This window comes from Ascidia mentula, chromosome 7 (assembly GCF_947561715.1).
Source record: "Ascidia mentula chromosome 7, kaAscMent1.1, whole genome shotgun sequence".
NCBI lineage: Eukaryota > Metazoa > Chordata > Ascidiacea > Phlebobranchia > Ascidiidae > Ascidia > Ascidia mentula.
Genome location: NC_138572.1, coordinates 6,532,365 through 6,552,039, shown reverse-complemented (window position 1 = coordinate 6,552,039; position 19,675 = coordinate 6,532,365). Strand labels below are relative to the sequence as shown.

At 40.4% G+C, this 19,675-nt stretch overlaps 2 protein-coding genes across 2 annotated transcripts; both read right to left on the bottom strand.

Annotated features, from left to right (window-relative positions):
* Window positions 1-446: 446 nt before the first annotated feature.
* Window positions 447-6,946, bottom strand: LOC145908341 (uncharacterized). The gene is made up of 5 exons (XM_082995601.1): window positions 6,783-6,946; window positions 3,622-5,157; window positions 2,630-2,700; window positions 2,241-2,470; window positions 447-1,324 (listed from the first exon to the last, which is right to left on the bottom strand). Exons 1-5 carry the CDS (start codon window positions 6,850-6,852, stop codon window positions 1,198-1,200), a joined length of 2,034 nt encoding a protein of 677 aa, XP_082851727.1. The 5' UTR covers window positions 6,853-6,946; the 3' UTR covers window positions 447-1,197.
* A 3,118-nt stretch (window positions 6,947-10,064) lies between these two features.
* On the bottom strand, window positions 10,065-13,933 carry LOC145908731 (uncharacterized). Its single transcript, XM_082996060.1, has 3 exons — window positions 13,837-13,933; window positions 11,179-11,646; window positions 10,065-10,956 (listed from the first exon to the last, which is right to left on the bottom strand). Exons 1-3 carry the CDS (start codon window positions 13,883-13,885, stop codon window positions 10,139-10,141), a joined length of 1,335 nt encoding a protein of 444 aa, XP_082852186.1. The 5' UTR covers window positions 13,886-13,933; the 3' UTR covers window positions 10,065-10,138.
* Between the last annotated feature and the right edge of the window lie 5,742 nt (window positions 13,934-19,675).

Genomic DNA, 19,675 nt, shown 5'->3' with positions numbered 1-19,675 from the left:
GTTAGGTTCACAAACCCTCAAAAAATATAAATTTGTGGGCAATTTACAAAAAGTTTGGGAAACACTAATTTTGAAGTTACTGTTGTGATGTTTGATCAAAAAATAAAAATCCCGTTACCCTTCAGTGACCTCCCATTCTTTGGCATCCATGGACGCAAATGAGTCTAAGGAATGCTTCTCGTATTCTAAAAATACTTACAGCACAACCACACAACTCGTGCACGGGTTGAAGCAACAACATCGTTTCCACGCATTCGCTGATTTTATTTTATGACATTTGACCAAAAATTTAAAAATCCACTGCTTTGAGTAGGGGAAATACACTTTTTCTCTGGTTATCTCATGTAGTTTTGACTGCTGTTTGGAGTTTATTACATCAGCGACACAGAAAAATCACAGTAATCATATACAGTTTACCAAAACGTGCAGTTATGAGTATCAAAAGTCAAGACACAAAACAGACAACAAGCAAATCTAAAAAAGAAACAGTCACTTTAGTTCCTCTAACATTTCAGTTCAAACTGTTTCAAAATTTCCTGACACCAGGTGTCAGACAGTAAATTTAATGGAAAGTTTTCTCAGAACAAAAATTCATCGATGCCAATTTGTCATACGCGTCGCCTGCCAAAGTCGTGCACGTCAGAAAGTTTTGCATTGCTAATGCAGTACAAGCAGAAAAGACGGCCCAATACTTTACATAAACACCCGAAAACAACGTGTTGGAGAAATGTGCGTCGTCGCACAACTAGGCCTGCGACATGTAGTGAATATCATGAAACTTCAAACGCAAAGCAATTCATGTTCTTGAATTTTAAGTTTTGTGAAAGGTTTAATGTACTGCATCAAATGTACATATTTATTGCCATGTTTTCAGTTTCTTGTCACGATACAACACATAACTTTGAATCTTAAAATACATACAGCTGTTAAAATCAGCTCAGAACTAAAAAAAAAACTTCTTTCCGCACCTTTCGTGTTGTATAGCACTGAGCTCCATATGACGTCACACGAACTTTGTCCCAACAAGATTACGTTCGGACTTATCAAAATGTTCTCTGTACAGATAATTACAGTGAGTTTATTATTGACCACGACCTCTTTAGTCTTCCGTTGGACACTTCCCAGTTATAATTGAGCATCCAGACAAGTTCATTTGAGGTTGTATCGACGATTCTCTTGCTCACATCGTGTTGTTTTTCAGGGATCACAATTCACCACGTACAACCCTGTCTTCTGTTTATTCCGGTGAACACGGTAGACGATGAATGCGATGAAAGATAGGACCAGAACAGCACCAGCCACGGTTACTCCCACCAAAAGGTTTCTGTAATATCATTATATTTTTAATTATTTCAGCAATATTTACACCTAACTAGCTGGATTCATTGTCAATTGCTTTTTTTCAAAAAAGACTGTGGTACTGTTCACTATTTCACACCAAAATCTCCAAAAAATTTTTTTATTGAGTACCAGTTTTGTAGTACAAGCGCTTTGGTTGTTTTAACAACATCTGACTTCTTCAGCGACATAGAGGATTTCAATTATTTTTCCAATGTCCCAAACGTGCCTTTGAAATATTTTGGCAAGGCCAATGCATCATTATCGGTAAAATTTCCTTTAATTTGTGCTTAGCGTTTAACATTCCTTTTGCGTCCACGCGAAGATCGTCGGCTTATAAGGTCCGTATGACGTACACTCTGCGACAGACTGCGATCCAAAACACATTTCGGAACTTCTGACGGTGCGCCACGAATTACACACTTCAGCGTCTCTTTAATTGGAACCCGGGTTGTTTTCAAGTCAGCCGAAAGGCATGTGAAAATTTTTGCTTCTCAGCAATTTAGCGTTAAACGTCTCAATTGGGTATTCGAATTGTGAAGCTATGTGTGAGTTACAACACGACTTGGCATATTTTTAGGTAATTGTTTTAAACGAGGATACAATTAATCCTTACTAATAAAAACCTGACCAGTTTTGTCGTGGCCAATTACAAACGTTGGCAACAATGCAAAAACCTAAGGCACTAGCAACACAATTTTCTTTGTACGAGCAATGAGCCGATAATGATCAGTGAGTTTCAGACAATTGTGCACAGCACACTGTTTAGACCTATCGGGTCTCACCAATGCAGCTGGTAACTTAGGACGGTTTTCTCGGCTAACTAGCAACACAGAGACAATTCCAATTAGTGTTTGTGCACACCAGCTTAAACAAGCTCAATACACCATGATTAGACTTACTGTGGCATTGCTTGATTCACGACCCCTTCTACGTTCGTTGTCTTCTCCACAGAGGGTGTGGAAGGCACTAGAAACTCGTTGGTAGGTTTTTTTGAGTTCACCAACATCGTTTTTGTTGTCGCAGCTGGGGCATCCGAACCCATGGTAGTTGTAAATTCCAAAGCAGTTTGGTCTTCCTTTACGCTGCTGGCGATCAACGTTGTTGTTTCGCTCCCCCCGCTATCTGCACCCTGAGTAATAAAGATTTGAAAATGGCATTAGCCTAATTGTACAATTGGTAGGTCGTGAGTTAATAGGTATGCAAAACCGGTGGATAAATGTCTAAAATACACGACAGTGCTACGGCGATTTTAATAAACATAACTGCAAGTTATCAACCAACATCTTACTCTTGATGTGCTTCCTTGTATTGGTGACGAGCTTGTCTTGTTTGTTCCCGCAGCATCGGAAGTCGTGTTTTCTGTTGCAAAGGATTTTGTTACATTATCAGTTGCTATTATAGTCGAAGAAGTCGTATTTGGTTTCGTAGTAGTTTGTGTGTCTGCTGGGCCTGCGGTAGCCGCGTCTGCTGCGCTTGTCGCATTCGTTGTATAAGTTGTGGATTGAAATATAGATGTACTAGTGACGATGGTGGTGTTGTCTGCGTTTATGACTGTAACTACTGGTACAATTGTCGTTTGTGTGGTTGCAGTTGTTGAAATATTGCCTGACATTCTGGTGGAAAGCACCGTAGATTCTCTTGCAATCGTGATTGGAATTTCTGTGGTTAATTTTGTGCTTGCAAAATCTTCTGTTGTTGATGCTGAACTTGTGGATGAGGAAACTACAACTGTTTCATTTGTGGCTTTAGAGAATTTTGTAGGCTTCGCGGTCACAGCGTCATTAGTTGTTGCCCTTGCAGTTGTGGATGTCACAGATGTAGTTGTTGTAGCAATGGTTGCAGGATTGCCTCTAGGTGTTGCTGTTGTACCTGTAGTTGTCGTCTCAGTGGCTTCGGATGAGCTCATATTTGGTGTAAGTTTAGTTGTATAAAGTGTTGCAGTTGGTGCTGCATTTGTAGCACTTAGTGTTTCAGCACTGGTTGCAGCTGTTGTTGCCATCTTTGCGAAGGTTGTTGTTGTTGTGATTATCGCATTATTTGTAATTGTACTTGTTGTGTTTGTGGTGGTGATTGGCACTTCTATGGAGATGTTATCTGGTTTTGTTAATTCTGTGGTTGGTGATGTAGTTCTAGCAGCTGTGGTAACTGTTTGCGTCGTGGCGATTGGTAATGCGGTTGTGGTTGCAGGTGTCGTAAGAGATTTTGTTGTGGTAGGTGTTGTAGTTGTTTTTGTAGTTATTGTTGCTGTCGTTGTGCTTGGAGACGTTATTGTGGTGGTACCTGTTGTAGTTGTTTTTTCAACTGTTGTTGCAATGGGCGGGGTTTGTATAGAGGTTGTAGTCGATGGACCTTCCGAAAACGTCGTTGTTGTTGTACTTGGGTTTTCCGTTGTCTTCGTAATAGTGATTGGAGCTTGTGTTGTCGTTGTGGAGGGTGCCGCTGCTGCAGTGGTGGTTGGAGCAACAGTAGTAGTGGTTGGGGCAACTGTAGTGGTCGTTGGAGCAACTGTAGTTGTTGAGGTGGGTGGCGCTGCTGCATCTGAGGTTGGAGCAACTTTAGTGGTAGTTGGAGCAAATGTAGTTGTGGTTGGAGCAACTGTAGTGGTCGTTGGAGCAACAGTAGTGGTCGTTGGAGCAACTGTAGTTGTGGTTGGAGCAACTGTAGTGGTCGTTGGAGCAACAGTAGTGGTCGTTGGAGCAAATGTAGTTGTGGTTGGAGCAACTGTAGTGGTCGTTGGAGCAACAGTAGTGGTCTTTGGAGCAACTATAGTGGTCGTTGGAGCAACTGTAGTGGTCGTTGGAGCAACTGTAGTGGTCGTTGGAGCAACTGTAGTGGTTGGAATTGCTGTAGTTGTTGCAGTTGTTGTTGTGGTTGTAGTAGTGGTTGTTGTAGGACAAGTAGTGACATCGTTTGTACAAAACGGGGTCTCAGCATCCGCGCAACAATGCGGGGCGCCCGAAAAACAGTAAATGGAACCACAGGACACTTTAAATACGCAGCTTCTTGGGCTAACTGTGCAGTAAGGCTCTGGTCCAAGTTGGCAACAGTGACGTTTTACTCTTGAGCAAGAGATTCGTCCACATGATGGGGTTGTTGTCGTTGGGGTGGTGACTAACTGACTAACTGTGTTCGTCTGTAACTTTGTGGCCAAGGCCGTGGTGCTTATAGGTTGTTCTATGATTGGTGTTACCACCTCAGAACTTGGGGACATTTTTGCACAAGTCTCTGCGTTGAGAGTGCAGAATGAATCCGTGCCATATTGGCAACAGAAGGGAGACTCAGAGAGACAGAAGCTGGGGCCACATTGACGCCTGTAAACGCAATTTCGTCGACCCACGGCACAGTACTTGTCTGCACCAGTTTCGCAACAGTATGGAGTGACAACATTACAAGTGTTGGTCCCGCAGTCGAAAGTGTTTACACAATCTCCGCTATCCCTTGCGCAATAGAACCTTGGTCCAGCTTTACAGCAGTGCGGTTTATAGGAGGGACATTGTCCACCACCACAGTTTGAAGCCTGACACGTTTGGCTGTTTTCTGTGCAGTATGCTGTGTTTCCTGATCCACAACAGTAGGGTTTTTGCCTTGTACAAGACCCCTGACCACATATGGTTGCCACACAGTTGCGTCCAGCCTTGGTGCAGTAAGCCAATCGACCTACTCCACAACAATATGGCTTGCTCACCGAGCACGTTTTACTGCCACACATGTTCCTGGCGACGCAGCTTCGTGGACTCACTGTGCAATACGGTGTATCACCTTTCAAGCAGCAGTAACGTTTCACAATGTTGCAGGTCTGGAATCCGCATTGTTCTCCTAAAAAAAACACAACATTATTGTTAATTGCCTGGGCTTTGCTTACATGCGTTTGTGAATGAAAACAAAATACAGTATAATAGAACGCGCAAATAGCCTAAAGTTAATTAATATCAAATAAATGCATTTAATGATAAACTAAAACACAAATAACAAAATTTATAGAATGGAACACCCCCGATAAAACCATAAAGGTTCTTTAGTTAGGCGCCCATCACTTTTAAATATTAGTAACATATAGTATAACAGTGCTTTCAGAATCACATAATATACGGATGTAAGCTTAATCAATTTATATTTTCTGCTAACATCTATCAAACGTTTCTCTTTGTATCACTCAGTACGAACACCAGGTTTTTTATAATGTGCCCATTATATTGCACGTACCATCCCATGTTTCAACAGAAATTAAGCCACGCGTCTTAAAGGATCCAATATTACGGTATTGACTTTTCCAGGGCATCTCCTTCGCCGTTTTTTGTTTTGGATGTCACGAAATTGCCCCTGACGTGCAGCGCAATGTCACCCACATTATGTATATTTTCTGGTTATAATATTCCTCTAATGTTCGGTGCCCTTTGACTGATGCGGTTTGTATTTGAAAGTTGGTTTGGGACACAAGTATAAATCGTATGATACCGATTCTAGGTAAAATTGAATTTTTGGTGTGTTTTTAGATGTTGCTAAACTTGTGTTAAGACCTGCTTTTACTTAAGACATACAGGCGACCTATAAATATTTTAGGGGCTATATCGTAACACGCAATTTGGATATGATAAGCAACATGACAAACTGCGAAAAAAACCGAATCTGTAAATATTCACAACTTGCGGAAAACCGCCTTTCCATGACATCGACGCGAGATTTATATCACTGAGTGGCACGTGCAACGCGCGCGTTGGTAAAAATTTGCTCCTCGGGCGATAGTACATGGTGAGTCGCAAACTAAGGTATGTTGTTTACCTCCTGCCGCAGCTTTTTGCTACTTAATCCTGTCACTCACAAGCAGAGTTCAGGTGTTATATCGAAGGTCCTATTATGATCGTAATTGCCTCAACTTTAAATGTCTCGAAAGTGCAAAATTTGCACTTCAGTATGTTTAATGGCGGAATTCACGTTCCTTACTTTACAATAATGAGACTTGGACAACAAAGCACAACTGCTCTTTTAAAATAAGTGGATTCCAAACTTGGATTTGAACATGTTTATTCAGTGGTTAAAGCACTTCATTGCTTGTTGTTCCAAAGATGCCAACCCGTAATCGTTTCGAAATTCGGCACCCTTCGGATAATGTTATTCGATTGAAATTGTCGGAACATGACCTACAAGCTTTATTGCATTTATGATTTGAATATCGGATTTAAACTCTAAAATTGGCAGCAACATTTCTTAAACATGTAAGTTTACGCGACAATTCCCGATTCATTGATTTAAAAAGTGTCACAACTTGAGACCATAAAAATTGCAATGGTTATGTTACATCTGGTAAGTTATTTCAATACTGCAATATTTCGTTATCAATCCAGCATAGCCAACATAATGTTTAAAATGTACATATCTATATTGTTACTGTGAAAAGGAAAAAAATGCTAAAATATGTTACAATTTATCAAGGACATACACACCTTGGGCATCGACGAGAGCACCGATGCCAAATAGGCCGAAACAAATTGCCACAAATCTCATTACTTCCATTCCGATCACCGACACACCTTTCCAGTAGATTGCAAAGTAACAATTACCAACGGACTGTCCAATCCCAATTCGCCTACGCACTTGGCGATATGACTCCACGAATTAACTATATCCTGCAACAGGTAATGCTCAGTTCAGGTATCACAGTATGAATGTAACAGACCTTCGAGGTTTTCTCCAATGGCAACCGAATCTTAATCGGATCACGATGGCTGAAGCTTCGCAGTAATCGCGAAATTGGTTTATTTTTTTGACCTGTGGGCTTATTAATTGGCGACCTCGGTGCTGTCCACTCAAACACGATTGTGTATATGTATCATGGACTGAGATATTTCATCGGACTTAATGATTTTAATCCATGCCCGGCCGTGCCAACATCAGTTTATGCGTGAGCGTGTGCTGTGTGTAAACACTTGTTAGGTCCAAGCGTCTGATTTTCGAAGATAATGGTCACGATTGATGACCTAAGCGCCCAACAAGATATTTAATTGGATCGTCACGAACAACCGGCAACAGGCATCGCTTGACCAGCGTATGTTATTCTACATAGTTCCGTCAACGTAACGGCTAATTTAGTGCAAAGGTGTGACAGGAGCTCGAATTAAATCTGTCTTTACAGCTTTAGGGCGCTTTGGGCCTATATTAGGTTAATAAACTGTATGAGAGATAATACAACGCCGTATTCAGTATATGATGATGTCTAAATGCACAATTTTCGCAAAATTCTGTCGTATTTTGACAAGGTGTTGCCTTCTCATATGCTTCAAAGAACCTACTTGGGTTAATGGGTAGTTGGCTATGCCCAGTACAACTAACCTGTTATTCAAACTATTTGAAAACATTTGACCATACTTGATACTCACGACTGAATAGCAAAACTGGCTAACATTACACAAATTGGATTAATACATAACCTCTCCTACACTTCGTTACTTCAACTGCATTAAACAGCACTAGCGACAAACAATTTATACCTGTTGTGTCGCCTTGGCGATTCTAGGTTTACATGCGTACCACATCCCACCATTTTTTTAAGAAGATCAGAATGTTTCTTCTGCTGGTAGTAATATTTAAATACATACATCCATTAGCTTATAGTGTGTCAAACCTTTTGTTGTATGCAATCTAAAATTCATGACCTTTTTTTGCTATATTGCCTCTTCCATTTAAAGCCTATATTCAAATTATCGTCCGGCGCGTGCAGAATCTCATCATAAGCATTTCTCCGTTCAGTGGAAACCACTGCACTTTCAAATACCACCTTTGCCTGTTACAAAATCCATGATTAGCCACAACACTTACTGCTATTTGCACCTGAATTAACACTGCACTTATGCTGGCTTGGTGTTGGGCTATGCTCATGTTGCGTTAGGCTGGTTGTAAATTCTAATACAGGCGTTTGTAATAATTTTTGTCGGTTTTCGAGAAGATATTTGGTTATTTGATGTAAAGATTATTTTAATGAAAACTGTTTTAGTTGGTGTAACTAAAGACACAACCTTGAAGGTTGGAGCGATAGAGCGGGTTGATTGAAAACAACTTTTCTCAGCTTTACAATATTCTGTATATTGCAAAAATATAATATAAATATATATTACCATATAAAAACCAAAATTATCAACACATTTTATCACAGCAAATGCATCCCTATTTCTGCATGCATAACTCTGAGTGTGACGTCCTTCAACACACATACACCGAAACTACTAAAAGCACGCGATTAGTTTTGCATTCGACGGACGTGCGTAAATAAAAAAGCGGGCACGCGTGGGCGAATGAAGAAAAAAGGACAGTCCTTTTTGCATCGTTGCCACGAAGTCGTCATAATGCGGAACTATGCGAAACGATATCTACTTAATATGCCACCCACTTACCATTTTAGTAAGACCGAATTAATTGTGGGCTGCGTTATTCGCACGGTGGCCTGGTACTTTGTATGGCCCCGCGGTGGATTTTTTCGCCAACTTCTTGTTTACGTTTCACGATTTTTATTTCAAAATGTCAGATTATTTTTGTTTAAACCAAATTATGGCAATTTATTGTCAGGGTTTGTTGTTCACAATTCCTATTAACTGTCCGTGCATTTGAATTTTGTTAAGTATTTATAACCAATCAATGCATTTTCCCCAAAATGCTGTTTCTGTGTTTTTGATATCAACGTGATACAAGCATATATTACGACTCCAACATCTAAACTATCACGATATTTTTAACAGAGGATGCTAGCATTTCAGAAATCCTTTCTAACTAACTGATGGAAACAGTAAAAAATAAAACAAATGTTCCTTTGTTCTCTGGACACTACAGTACGTAAAAATCAGCTACAATCAGTTACAAATTACACTTTTGTTTTCTGTTTGAAATTCCAAATTTTAAAATGACTTTCAGCAGCTATTTTGAAACGCCAGTATAAATTGCGCAAACATGCGCATTATCAGACACCCAAAACTTGATTCTCCAGGTATTTATCACTGCTCTATCTGATATTGGCCTTAACGAAGCAGTTCTAATTGCTGCCCGGCCCGGTTGAATTATCGTCCTATTGGATTTCTTTCGTGAAAATGGCTTAATTGAGGATAACTCCTATTTGACGCTAATTGACCGTTTCTTGATTGTCATCATTTTTCTTGGGTCGAAGGTTACATGGCGACAATTAGTTCAGGTTAAGGTATGTTTTACTCAGTTGTTTCACAAGCAAAACCAATTTGATTTAGGCATGAAGCATGACTATGATGTTATGATATGAACAGTATACCATCCAATCTCTCGTCATATTACACCAGTTAGAATTCACCACTGTTACATGTCAGGTAAACGCTATAAACAGGACGAATGTGGCCAAAACTTCTGTCGTTAAAATCTACGTTTCGGTCACTAAAAAGGCCTGTCTCCCAAGTAAAATGAAACCTTTCTACGCTTCATAGAGACCTAAGACCTTGCCGCGTTCTAAGCAATCTCGAACATGCAAAGCTAATATTTCATTTTGTACGGTGGACTAACTTAGCATTTGCGTACACACGAAACTCTAGTAATGACGCCTTACGCTGGTCATTCGAGTCTCTGTAAGCAATGCTATGCGGTTGAACTATCACGTCTTTCCGTATACGTTGCACGTTTATGGTGAATTAAAACATGTAGTAAAAGCTCCCTGTGGGATTATTTAGGGAGTCTGGGTACTTTGAACATAAAAATGTGACCCGGCGTATAACCATCATGTGATTTATTGAAAAATTTATGTACAAAATCAATAGTACAAACATTGAAATTTTGTGGGTAAAATAAGCAATTACATGATAGTATCAGCGTCGGAGCCTGCTCCGCTGCTCACTCTAGTGGTTGCGTTTGGCGCGTTATTAGTGCCGCTCGATGTCACTAGAGTCTCAACAGTCGTCGTCGCCACTGGCTCCACAGTCGTTTTCGCCAGAGTCTCCACAGTCGTCTCCACTGGCTCCACAGTCGTTGTCACTGGCTCCACAGTCGTCGCCACTGGCTCCACAGTCGTCGTTAGAGTCGTAGCAGTCGTCGCCACTGGCTCCACAGTCGTCGTCGCGAGAGTCTCCACAGTCGTCACCACTGGCTCCACAGTCGTCGTCACTGGCTCCACAGTCGTCGCCACTGGCTTCACAGTCGTCGTTGCTAGAGTCGTAGCAGTCGTCGCCACTGCCGCAACCTCATTCCTGGGCGTCACTTTCTCAGCGCACTGCTGTTCTTTCCTGACACAACTTGCAAATTTTCCAGATCCGCAGCAGTAGGGTTTGGCGGCGTAACAGTATCCCGACCCACAGCGCTGTTTGTACACGCACGATCTTAACCCTACCGAGCAGTAAGGCTCAGGTCCGCGACGGCAGCAGTGCGGCTTAGCTCGGTTACATGTCTCGCTTCCACAGCTTGGTGTTGGGCACTGACTCTCTTTCGCAACACAGAAAGACAGACCTCTGAATGTACAGCAATGGGGCCTAAGAGACGAACAAACGGAGTTTCCACAAAAGTTTAATCGGCGGTTTTGGCAACTTCGCACGCTCACTGCACAGTAGGGTCGGCTGCCCTGCGTGCAACAAACTGGTCGAACTGGAGAGCATGTCATACTTCCGCAGACTGTGCTTTCTGTAGGTAACATGTGAAGTTTAATAATATTCAGCCGAATTGCTCCCTGGATTATAAACCTTAGTGGTCGAAACAGTGGTCTTGTATGCAGTTCACATAAATATACATGTTTTGTTTAAATTTGCGTAAATGAGAACGGAAAAGAAATGATCGCCAATCTCTTAAGGGTAAACATATTTGTTGTGCCCAACATTAACTCCGTTATAAATAGGAATTACTTACCGAAGGTGCGTCGGTTGACGTTGATCCGCACCTGCGGTCTGTTCTGTGGCGCCCTCTTGCGTACGTTACAAGTGAATCTGCTCCGCGTGCAGTGGGCGCCCCCGACCGGACAGCAATAAGGTTTGAGACGGTCGCAAAATTCTCCACCGCACGTCTGTCTGCTCACGCATGTGCGCGCCGTGAAGGTGCAGTATTGCCTCTCGCCATCCTTGTCACAACAGTAGGGTTTGATCCAACTGCACCGGGACGAGCCGCACCCATTTCTCGGTGCACATTGCTTGCTACTTCGCACACAGAAAGCCGCTGTTTCGCTCCCGCAGCAGTGAGGCGTCTCTTCCGGGCATCTCACGCGGGCGCATAACGTCCTCGACACGCAGCTTCGTGGGCTCACGACGCAGTAAGGCCTTCGACCAGATTCGCAGCAGTAACGTTTGATGCCTCGGCACCACTGCCCCCCACAGCGTGTATCTAAACATAGATAAACATGTTTAAAGGCGTCTCAACAATTGTATAGGATAAATGCACGTGAAATTGCAACTGTGTTTGATGTAACATTGTGACCATTATGCAGCATTCAACTCGTAGTAGCATTCATAACTTTGTTTTAACGAACTTGTATCTATTTCGGCGAATAGTTATATCAACGAAAAGAAAATTTATCAATCTTTTCGTTTCATGCAAATAATAAACAATACACTATACGACAGTGGATAGCATCCTAACAGTATCTTTGTAAGGGAGTAATGTCGGGTGGCAACATGAATATAACAAATAAAAAACGACCATATTTTTTTGTTTTAAGTAGAATTACGTGACGTCATGAGTTTCTAAATATTTCATTTTTCCCGAAGCGAATGCGAAAGCTTATCCTCGGTTCAGGAAACAATGGTTACCAGTTTATACCACTCTTCTGCTGCAACAGCAAACCAGTTTCCTTAAAACGCCTTGTGAGGCGCCAATGGCTCACCACCCCTGTTTCATGTACCTTACTGTGGTTTGTATACAGAAGATTGAAATCTTGCTGCAGATGCTCTTTCGCGATAACCAAGTCGCACAATTACACGGCCTCGTCTAGTTTGTGCATTTTTTCCTGACAAAACGTTACGGGTTGGAACACACCAAGTAGGATATGTACAAGTTTAAAATTATGTGTTTTTGTGAGAAAATATTTAAATTTCCCTTTTTAACAATGATACCTAGAATAATAAAACCATTAGCATGATCCACAACATTTTTCATTCGAAATCAGTGACACTTTTTTGCAATTGCGATGATTTTAAAAACTGCAAGTTACTGTTATAACTAATTAGATTTAACAGTTTAACGGTCAAATGGATTAAAACTAGCTTTCACTTCAAAAATTCCATTAGCACTATTAAGTGGTGTACCAGAATAAGCATCAACAATGGGATAAGAACACTAAAGCCACAATCCTGCCTAAACCCAAAACACCTACGTCGTGTTCCTTAGCGTTACACTGCCCGAGGTGGTACTAAGTTTCTTCGCTGATTTGCAATAGGTCAGCGATATCACAATATCTTGTTTGCACTCCACGTGTTTGGGGTTGAACCTTCTGCTGTCTGTGAAGGTCATGTTTGGCTCGAAGTCAAAGTTGCCACGCGGCCTTTGCTTCTTAGGTATTTTTTTGGAAAACTCGCAATCACGAACTTGTGCATCGAAAACTTTGAGTTTACATTTATGGAAAGCATGTGCTTGTGCAAATAAAATTCAAACAGTGAGATCCTTCGTCCAATCTAGATTTGTGATAAATCACAGTCTTTGGTTTTTGTGTTTTGTATTCATCAGGAACAACGCACTGAAATGTTCGGTGCGTAAACGGTTCCTATAGAACACCATAATAATAATATCATAAAAGGCAATCTGTTGACACAGGTCTAATCAATCAATTGACATATTAACAACAGATGTGATGAAATTCCTGGTGTAACGATGAAATGTAAGCTAGAGGTTTTCCATTTCATGCCAAAATACGTCACGACGAAAAGAGTATTAAACGACCTTAAACCGATTGACACCGGTTACCTTCCTGGTTATGATTGATCTGGCTCCGGGATTGCGTTTGTGAACGTCACGTTGATAGCCGGAATCATATGATAGATTAAAAAACAAGTTTTTGGCCCTGTTGTGACCTTTTAGGGATGGGTGCTGCATTCCACATGCTAAGATCGTGCATCGACTCGTGCAAAGTGACGTCAATTGTATATTTATACTTGAGGTTATGATCGAAATTTGTTTTGTCGTCTTTTTGATTAATAGTAGTGTTTTTTTTTTACTCAAATTTACATTACATTATAAAAAAACTGCGCGTAAAAAATGTAGTCAGGTTTGCAATTGCGTGTTTCACTTTATAAATATAATGTTGATATTTATCCACCACAAATACAACACACGCCTTTCCGTTTCGCAGGGAAGCATCCGTTTCCTATCCACTTTGTAATTCGGCACCAACCGCGTTACAATTGGCGGGCGATACCAGCGGTTGTTACCAAATTAAGGTATCGTATGCGCACGTGTGCCATTCGAAACGCCGAGGTTGCGTTTATTTTGTAATGCGCCTTTGGTATATTTGATTGATGGGGCCTACACGGGGATCGTAGGACAAATAACTTGTACGCTGGTACTACATAAAAAACTTACTTGCAAGAACCGTCGCTATCATGGTGAAACACAGAGCTATCCGCAACATCCTGAGCAGTTTAAAGGCAGTTTCAAATCTTGTTTGTTGACGTATAGTATATCTGCACACAAAAAGTTGTTTAAAATGCCGTTTACTGTTCTTTCAAAGCGTCATCATAAGTATTTCTGTAAAAACATATTTGGTTCGTCTACAGTAGATTTGTCGTTGACTGGTTTTGCTGCTGCTTCGATTTGGTCTATATATATATATATATACACATATATACCTAAGTGACCACAACTTTAACTAAAAACTTTTTGCTATCATTGACGTTTTACTTTAAAGGCGCGTGTAGTACACTCACAACATACAAAGTCCATAAAAGCGTGCAGACTACAGCTAAAAACTCTGTTTATATAAGTTGCGAGAGCCGTCTGCACCTTTAATAAGGCTATTTAATTAACACCAAGGAACTCATCACATGCGGCCATAAACGACCACCATAAATTAAAGCACTGACACGTATCCACCTAACGGTACTCAGTATCGCTCGTTTCTTAAATTAAACTGACTTGGAGGTAGAAGCTATGAAATGTATGCAGACTTTCTCTTTTTCACGCCGTTTTTCAAGTCCTCGCCCCGTTTTTCTTACTTTTGATTTTGCGCACGGAAGATTGCCAAAACCCTGTGAGAAGTTACGTCTGTATTATTCCCATGCACGATTGAAAACGTAAAATGTCGATTACAAATATAGATATGTTGTGTAATAGTTTTATTACAGAAAAGCCCGGCGTTTTGTTTGCTAAATGAATTCGTGGTCATTAAAGTTATGAAATCATGTCATTTGATTTGAAGTTGCGTGCTTAATTACGCATTAACATTTTAGCTCTATTTAATGACGTTGGTGTGATTAGGCTTTGATATATGGATATAATTCGTTCGGTTACTTGTTTTATAATTACTTATAGGGTTGCACGCCCAACACAAATATTTGCGCAACAAAACATTCACATTTTTGTGACCAGTCTGAAGTTATTAGATGTGTCAGGAATTAAAACGCGGTTGTTTAACGGATACTTGACAACCACACGCTAACTCATCCAAAACAGAAAGTATTGTCGGCTTGTGTTTGATTATTACAATCTCGGTAAATCCAAATCCAGAATCGTTATCGCATCTTTGCCCCCGGTGATTGCAAACTTACTTATCTCACTGGTTTTGACGGTGTAGCCAACTGGAGGCCGTAGCCCCTAAGGCCAAACTATTTATCTATTGGAAGTTGACTTTGTCTGCTAGTACTTTTAAAGGTCAAATGCAAAATTGCTTTGTGCTTCACAAAATCTAGTGCGAAGTCTTTTATGCCATTTACCAATCCATGCAAGCAAAAGCAGCAGATGCTCTGTGACTTGAATTCAATTCTTTACCGGCTCTACAAGATTGCCTAGTGCACATGCATGCCAATGTAACCTTTAGAACAACCACGACACACTTACACGAGCTCAAGACGGAATTTGTGGTTTTCATTGTCCCTTGCATGACTTGCGCGCTTGTAGAACGGAAAACAGTTAAACACCATTTCTTTCCTGTGTAGGATTGACCTAAAACATTTCGCGAGGGGTTGTTGGTTAAAACTGTATATTTTATTTATGGCGACTGTCTAGTTGTCACTGATAAATGTCCGAATTAAAGGAAATAACAACAAAATTCTTTGTTTGTTTTTTTGCTTTATTAAATCATAGAAATAAAAAGAGTAAAATTTTGTCCTAAATGATTACTGAAAATCTGAATTCATTGTTTGTGTTAGTTTTCGTTTATTTCCATCCAATTATTGGCAGACAGTCAATTGTTCGTGGTAATTAGCACGCTAATTAAAAAAATATATTAGTATCGTTGGGAATACTTTGCATCTGCGCACAAGTTTATTGTTTGAGCGTGACTCCGTTTCGTTTTTCCCGTTTAAAATTCGTTACATGGCTTTGCTCGGATAGCCGATGGTATTTGCAAGTTGGGTGCGGTCAGGCATGACCAAACACGGTTCCATGACTGTGCGCAACACACGTTTTGGCCCTACATCATCACTAGGAAGCTTTATTTGGGCCCCATTGACGCGCATTTGCCGGCTTATTGCGTGCAACCGTATAGGAGCTACCTGTAGTCACGTGTTTGCGCGATACTGGAAGTGATCCAGACCATGTTTTTACCATGAATCGAGGTCGTTAAATGCGAAATTCTGATTAGAGCGAAGAGCACATGACGCTTTTAAATTTATCGAAAACGTTTTGAGGTTTTTATGTTTGGAAACTTGAGGCCCAAGACCCCTTTTCAATCGAACTTAATCTTACCTCATAACGTTAGATTTTGACAAAAACAAATCCAAAAACTTTGATAAAGTTATGTAAGTTGTCACTTTCTGCATATTTGTTGCTAACACTGTTTTGTCACATATTGTTTCTCATATGCTAGGATTGTACAATTGTATCTCACACGTCACACAAAACATGGCAGAGGCACAAACGTCGTATAAGCGGCCGTTATCTGTCAAAAATTCCATGATTCTGTATCACAAACCCTTTTTGCATTTATTCGGACGGACTGGCCAATACACTTAAACTTGAATGCTATTGACCAGGTTTAGTTGCAGTAATAATGTTAAGAGGAATAGGTGTAAAGAAATTCATACTTGGTCGCCACGCATTGTTTGCAAAACCGAGTCACCGACTATTTTTGTTTGATGGCTGCACATCGGCAACTATGCTAAAAAAAGGAATTGCCAATTGGCACTGCTAAAATTTATAAAACACATATCATTGTTGTATTTACTATACTCTTTTGAAAGCGTTGATTTTGCTATAAAAGTATATACTATGCAACGCAACACACCTGTGCTGATAGTTGTAATAAAAATTTAGTTCGAGTAATGACTGAAACGTCCGTGCATAAGATTTGTTGAGTAGTATGGGCTTCTAAATGCTTTTCATCATTAGTAGTATAGTTAGAAAAATACGGTCTACTTACGTTAAAGGTATTAACACAGGACCACGTTTCGGTTAGTATCAAGAAGTCGTTGGAAAGTGCTGCAAGAAGTCATAAGGTTCTACGGGGCATTTTTATACGAGCTTGCCACAACGTTACTTTAGCGCGTGTTTACTTAATCGTGCAGCGCAGTACATCATGAGCGATTCGAAATGGGTTATTGGAAACACACCTTTTGCATACACCCCATTCTCCTCGTGCAGTTGGCTGCGTACAAGTCGATGGAGATATACTTCCTTTCATCGACTAAAAATTTTAATTACGGTACGTTTAATAAAAAGTGATTCGAAAAAAGAACCTTGGGGCGCGTAGTCTAGTCCATAATAAATGACAACGAAAATAGAAAATTATCAGAACTGACCCGATTTTGTTTTGTAAGTGTATTTCAACAACACAGCAGCACTTCAGTCATGTATGTATGATAAACCAGTCCATTTTGGGTCCTTGGTTTCTAAAAATCGCGACTTCTACAACTGTTACCCATCAGAAGCACTTTTTTACTTTGATAGCTCGTACGTCATCTGACCTTTCACCTCACGCATACAGCCAAAGGCAAGATACTCATCCAGCCAGTCTGCGGCTGGATGAGAAATGTTGATTTGTCTATCGGGCGTATATGCGACAATGCATTAGCTGTTATTATTTCCTTTAATTTGGGTTTTAATGTTTCTGTGGAATGTTTATCAGCGGAAATCTATATTCCTTGAACACAGTTATTAGTGTTTTCGACACACTCGTCTGTTTTTTGAATGGTAATTAACTGAAACCATCTGTTGATTTCATTTATCAGACACATACTTAATGAGTGATGACGCAAAAGTCTTGCTTGGTTTCTACAGAAAGTCGATATACGGTTAATTCAGTCCAAGAAATGTAAAAAATGTCAAGTTGGTACACTCTGATCAAATCAGATACACAGGTTCATATATACGCTTGTTAATTTCAAAATGCACCACTTGTTTGACTATATACGGCATATGCGGTCGATTCGACGGGACTTTTTCACATTTTGTCTTCAGGGCATGAAAGTAACTGTACACCCTCAGCAGTGTTGACTTGAACAAACCGGTTTATTCCGGATTTGAGCTGAGGCACATTTGAAATTATCTGCAGTTTTGTGCACATAAGCTTATTAAAGTATGAGTCATGAGGCTGGAGCAATTTTAAGACCGCTTACTGACCATATAATATCATTATATAAAATACCGAAGAAAGGGCGACAAGGCAATCGGGTCGTTTATTTTTCAAAACCAGTCTTCTAAAGCATACTTTGTCAGTTGCCTCATATTATCGCGTTCCCGATGTTTGCCTACAGGTGTGTTAAGTGGGCAAACCTTTACAACTTTGATTATCCTTCTTGAGAACGAATCCCTCTCTGCACGAGCACACAAAGCTTCTTGATCTTGAGCAGACTTGTTTGCAACCGCCATCGCCTCTCCCACACAAGAGACTGAGAGAAAAGCTTGGACCATCAGCACTAAAAAAACAATACCATGTTATGTAGAGCATTACGACTACAAAGTCCTAATCAGTAAATAGAAACGTACAAATGGTCTTTTTCATTCCTTGCTTGTTATTGCAGAGAATGTCGATTCTGAAAACTTCAAATATGCTGATTTGCACCATGAATGTTATGGGAAACTAAATCTAATTGCTGTCATGCACAAACTTACAAGTTTAGCATATTTTTTCCCCCAGGCGACCACGTGCTTGTTACGAAAATGTCAACTGTGGTCGCTGTGTAGTTCCCGTGTGCAACATTCCACCTGTTGTCAGTATATGTAAAACGTGTTATCGTGCCACAAGCAATACACATTTGTCGCAAAATATATTTTTCCGAGATATTAATTATTTCAACATAAAGTCAAAATAAATATGTAAATCTAGGCAGCTACAAAGAAAGCATTTGATTGGTACATTGTAAGAGCGTCGTGAAAATACTGTAAAAGAATTACGTGCTAATTTAAGTGCTGACGCAGGACCATACAACCTTGACATTTAACGTGCGCTTTGGGATTGTGAGATACCTATGTGGTCCCGTCGAGTGATTCATCGCGATTAACTTTGGCTAAAGTTTTGGCAAATTTTCGCTAGCTTGAACTAATATGCAAATGTTGGAGCCTCAAATTCTGAAGGTACGCGCCTACGTAGCTTTAGGTGTTGCCATGTCTTCTGTTTGCGCGTGAGCGGACTTAGGGATTCGTTAACAACACAAGTCACGCCGATTGATTGAAGCGAGGTTCCTGGCATGTTTCGTACGAGGAAAACTAGAGTTTTCAAACGATAATGATTTATCTACCTTTCAGAGTTACTTTTAGATACGAGACTCAGACACGTTCGTCCTGTTAGATTTACGCAATTAAGTTGGAAACTCGTGAATCGCTATCAGTTTTAATGCGTTTGTGTTTCCCCCCACACACACTCATTTATATATGTGTGTGTATTTGTAATTTGTAAAGTTTAAGTGTTTGTAAGTTAACGAATTTAACCTCCACGTCTCGATTCATTCTGAAAAAACAAACATTTTGGATTTTTTTCCATTACCGCACTGGGACTTGCGTTCAAATCTTGACATATCTACCTGTGGTTTTGATCGTAGAATTGTGCGACCTGACCTATGCTGCACATCCCCCGTTTAAAAAAATACTAATTTCACATTCTTACACCCTAGCGACAAGTAGCGGTACTTTGAAATATTTTTGTTTGTCACAAGAGTGCGCACGAGATCGCATTTGCTGTGTACATCACAAAAGGACGGGTACGCCCTGTGTTTAACTGTGTTTTCTTAAACAGACATGCATTTGTCAGTTTCAATGTTTCAAATAT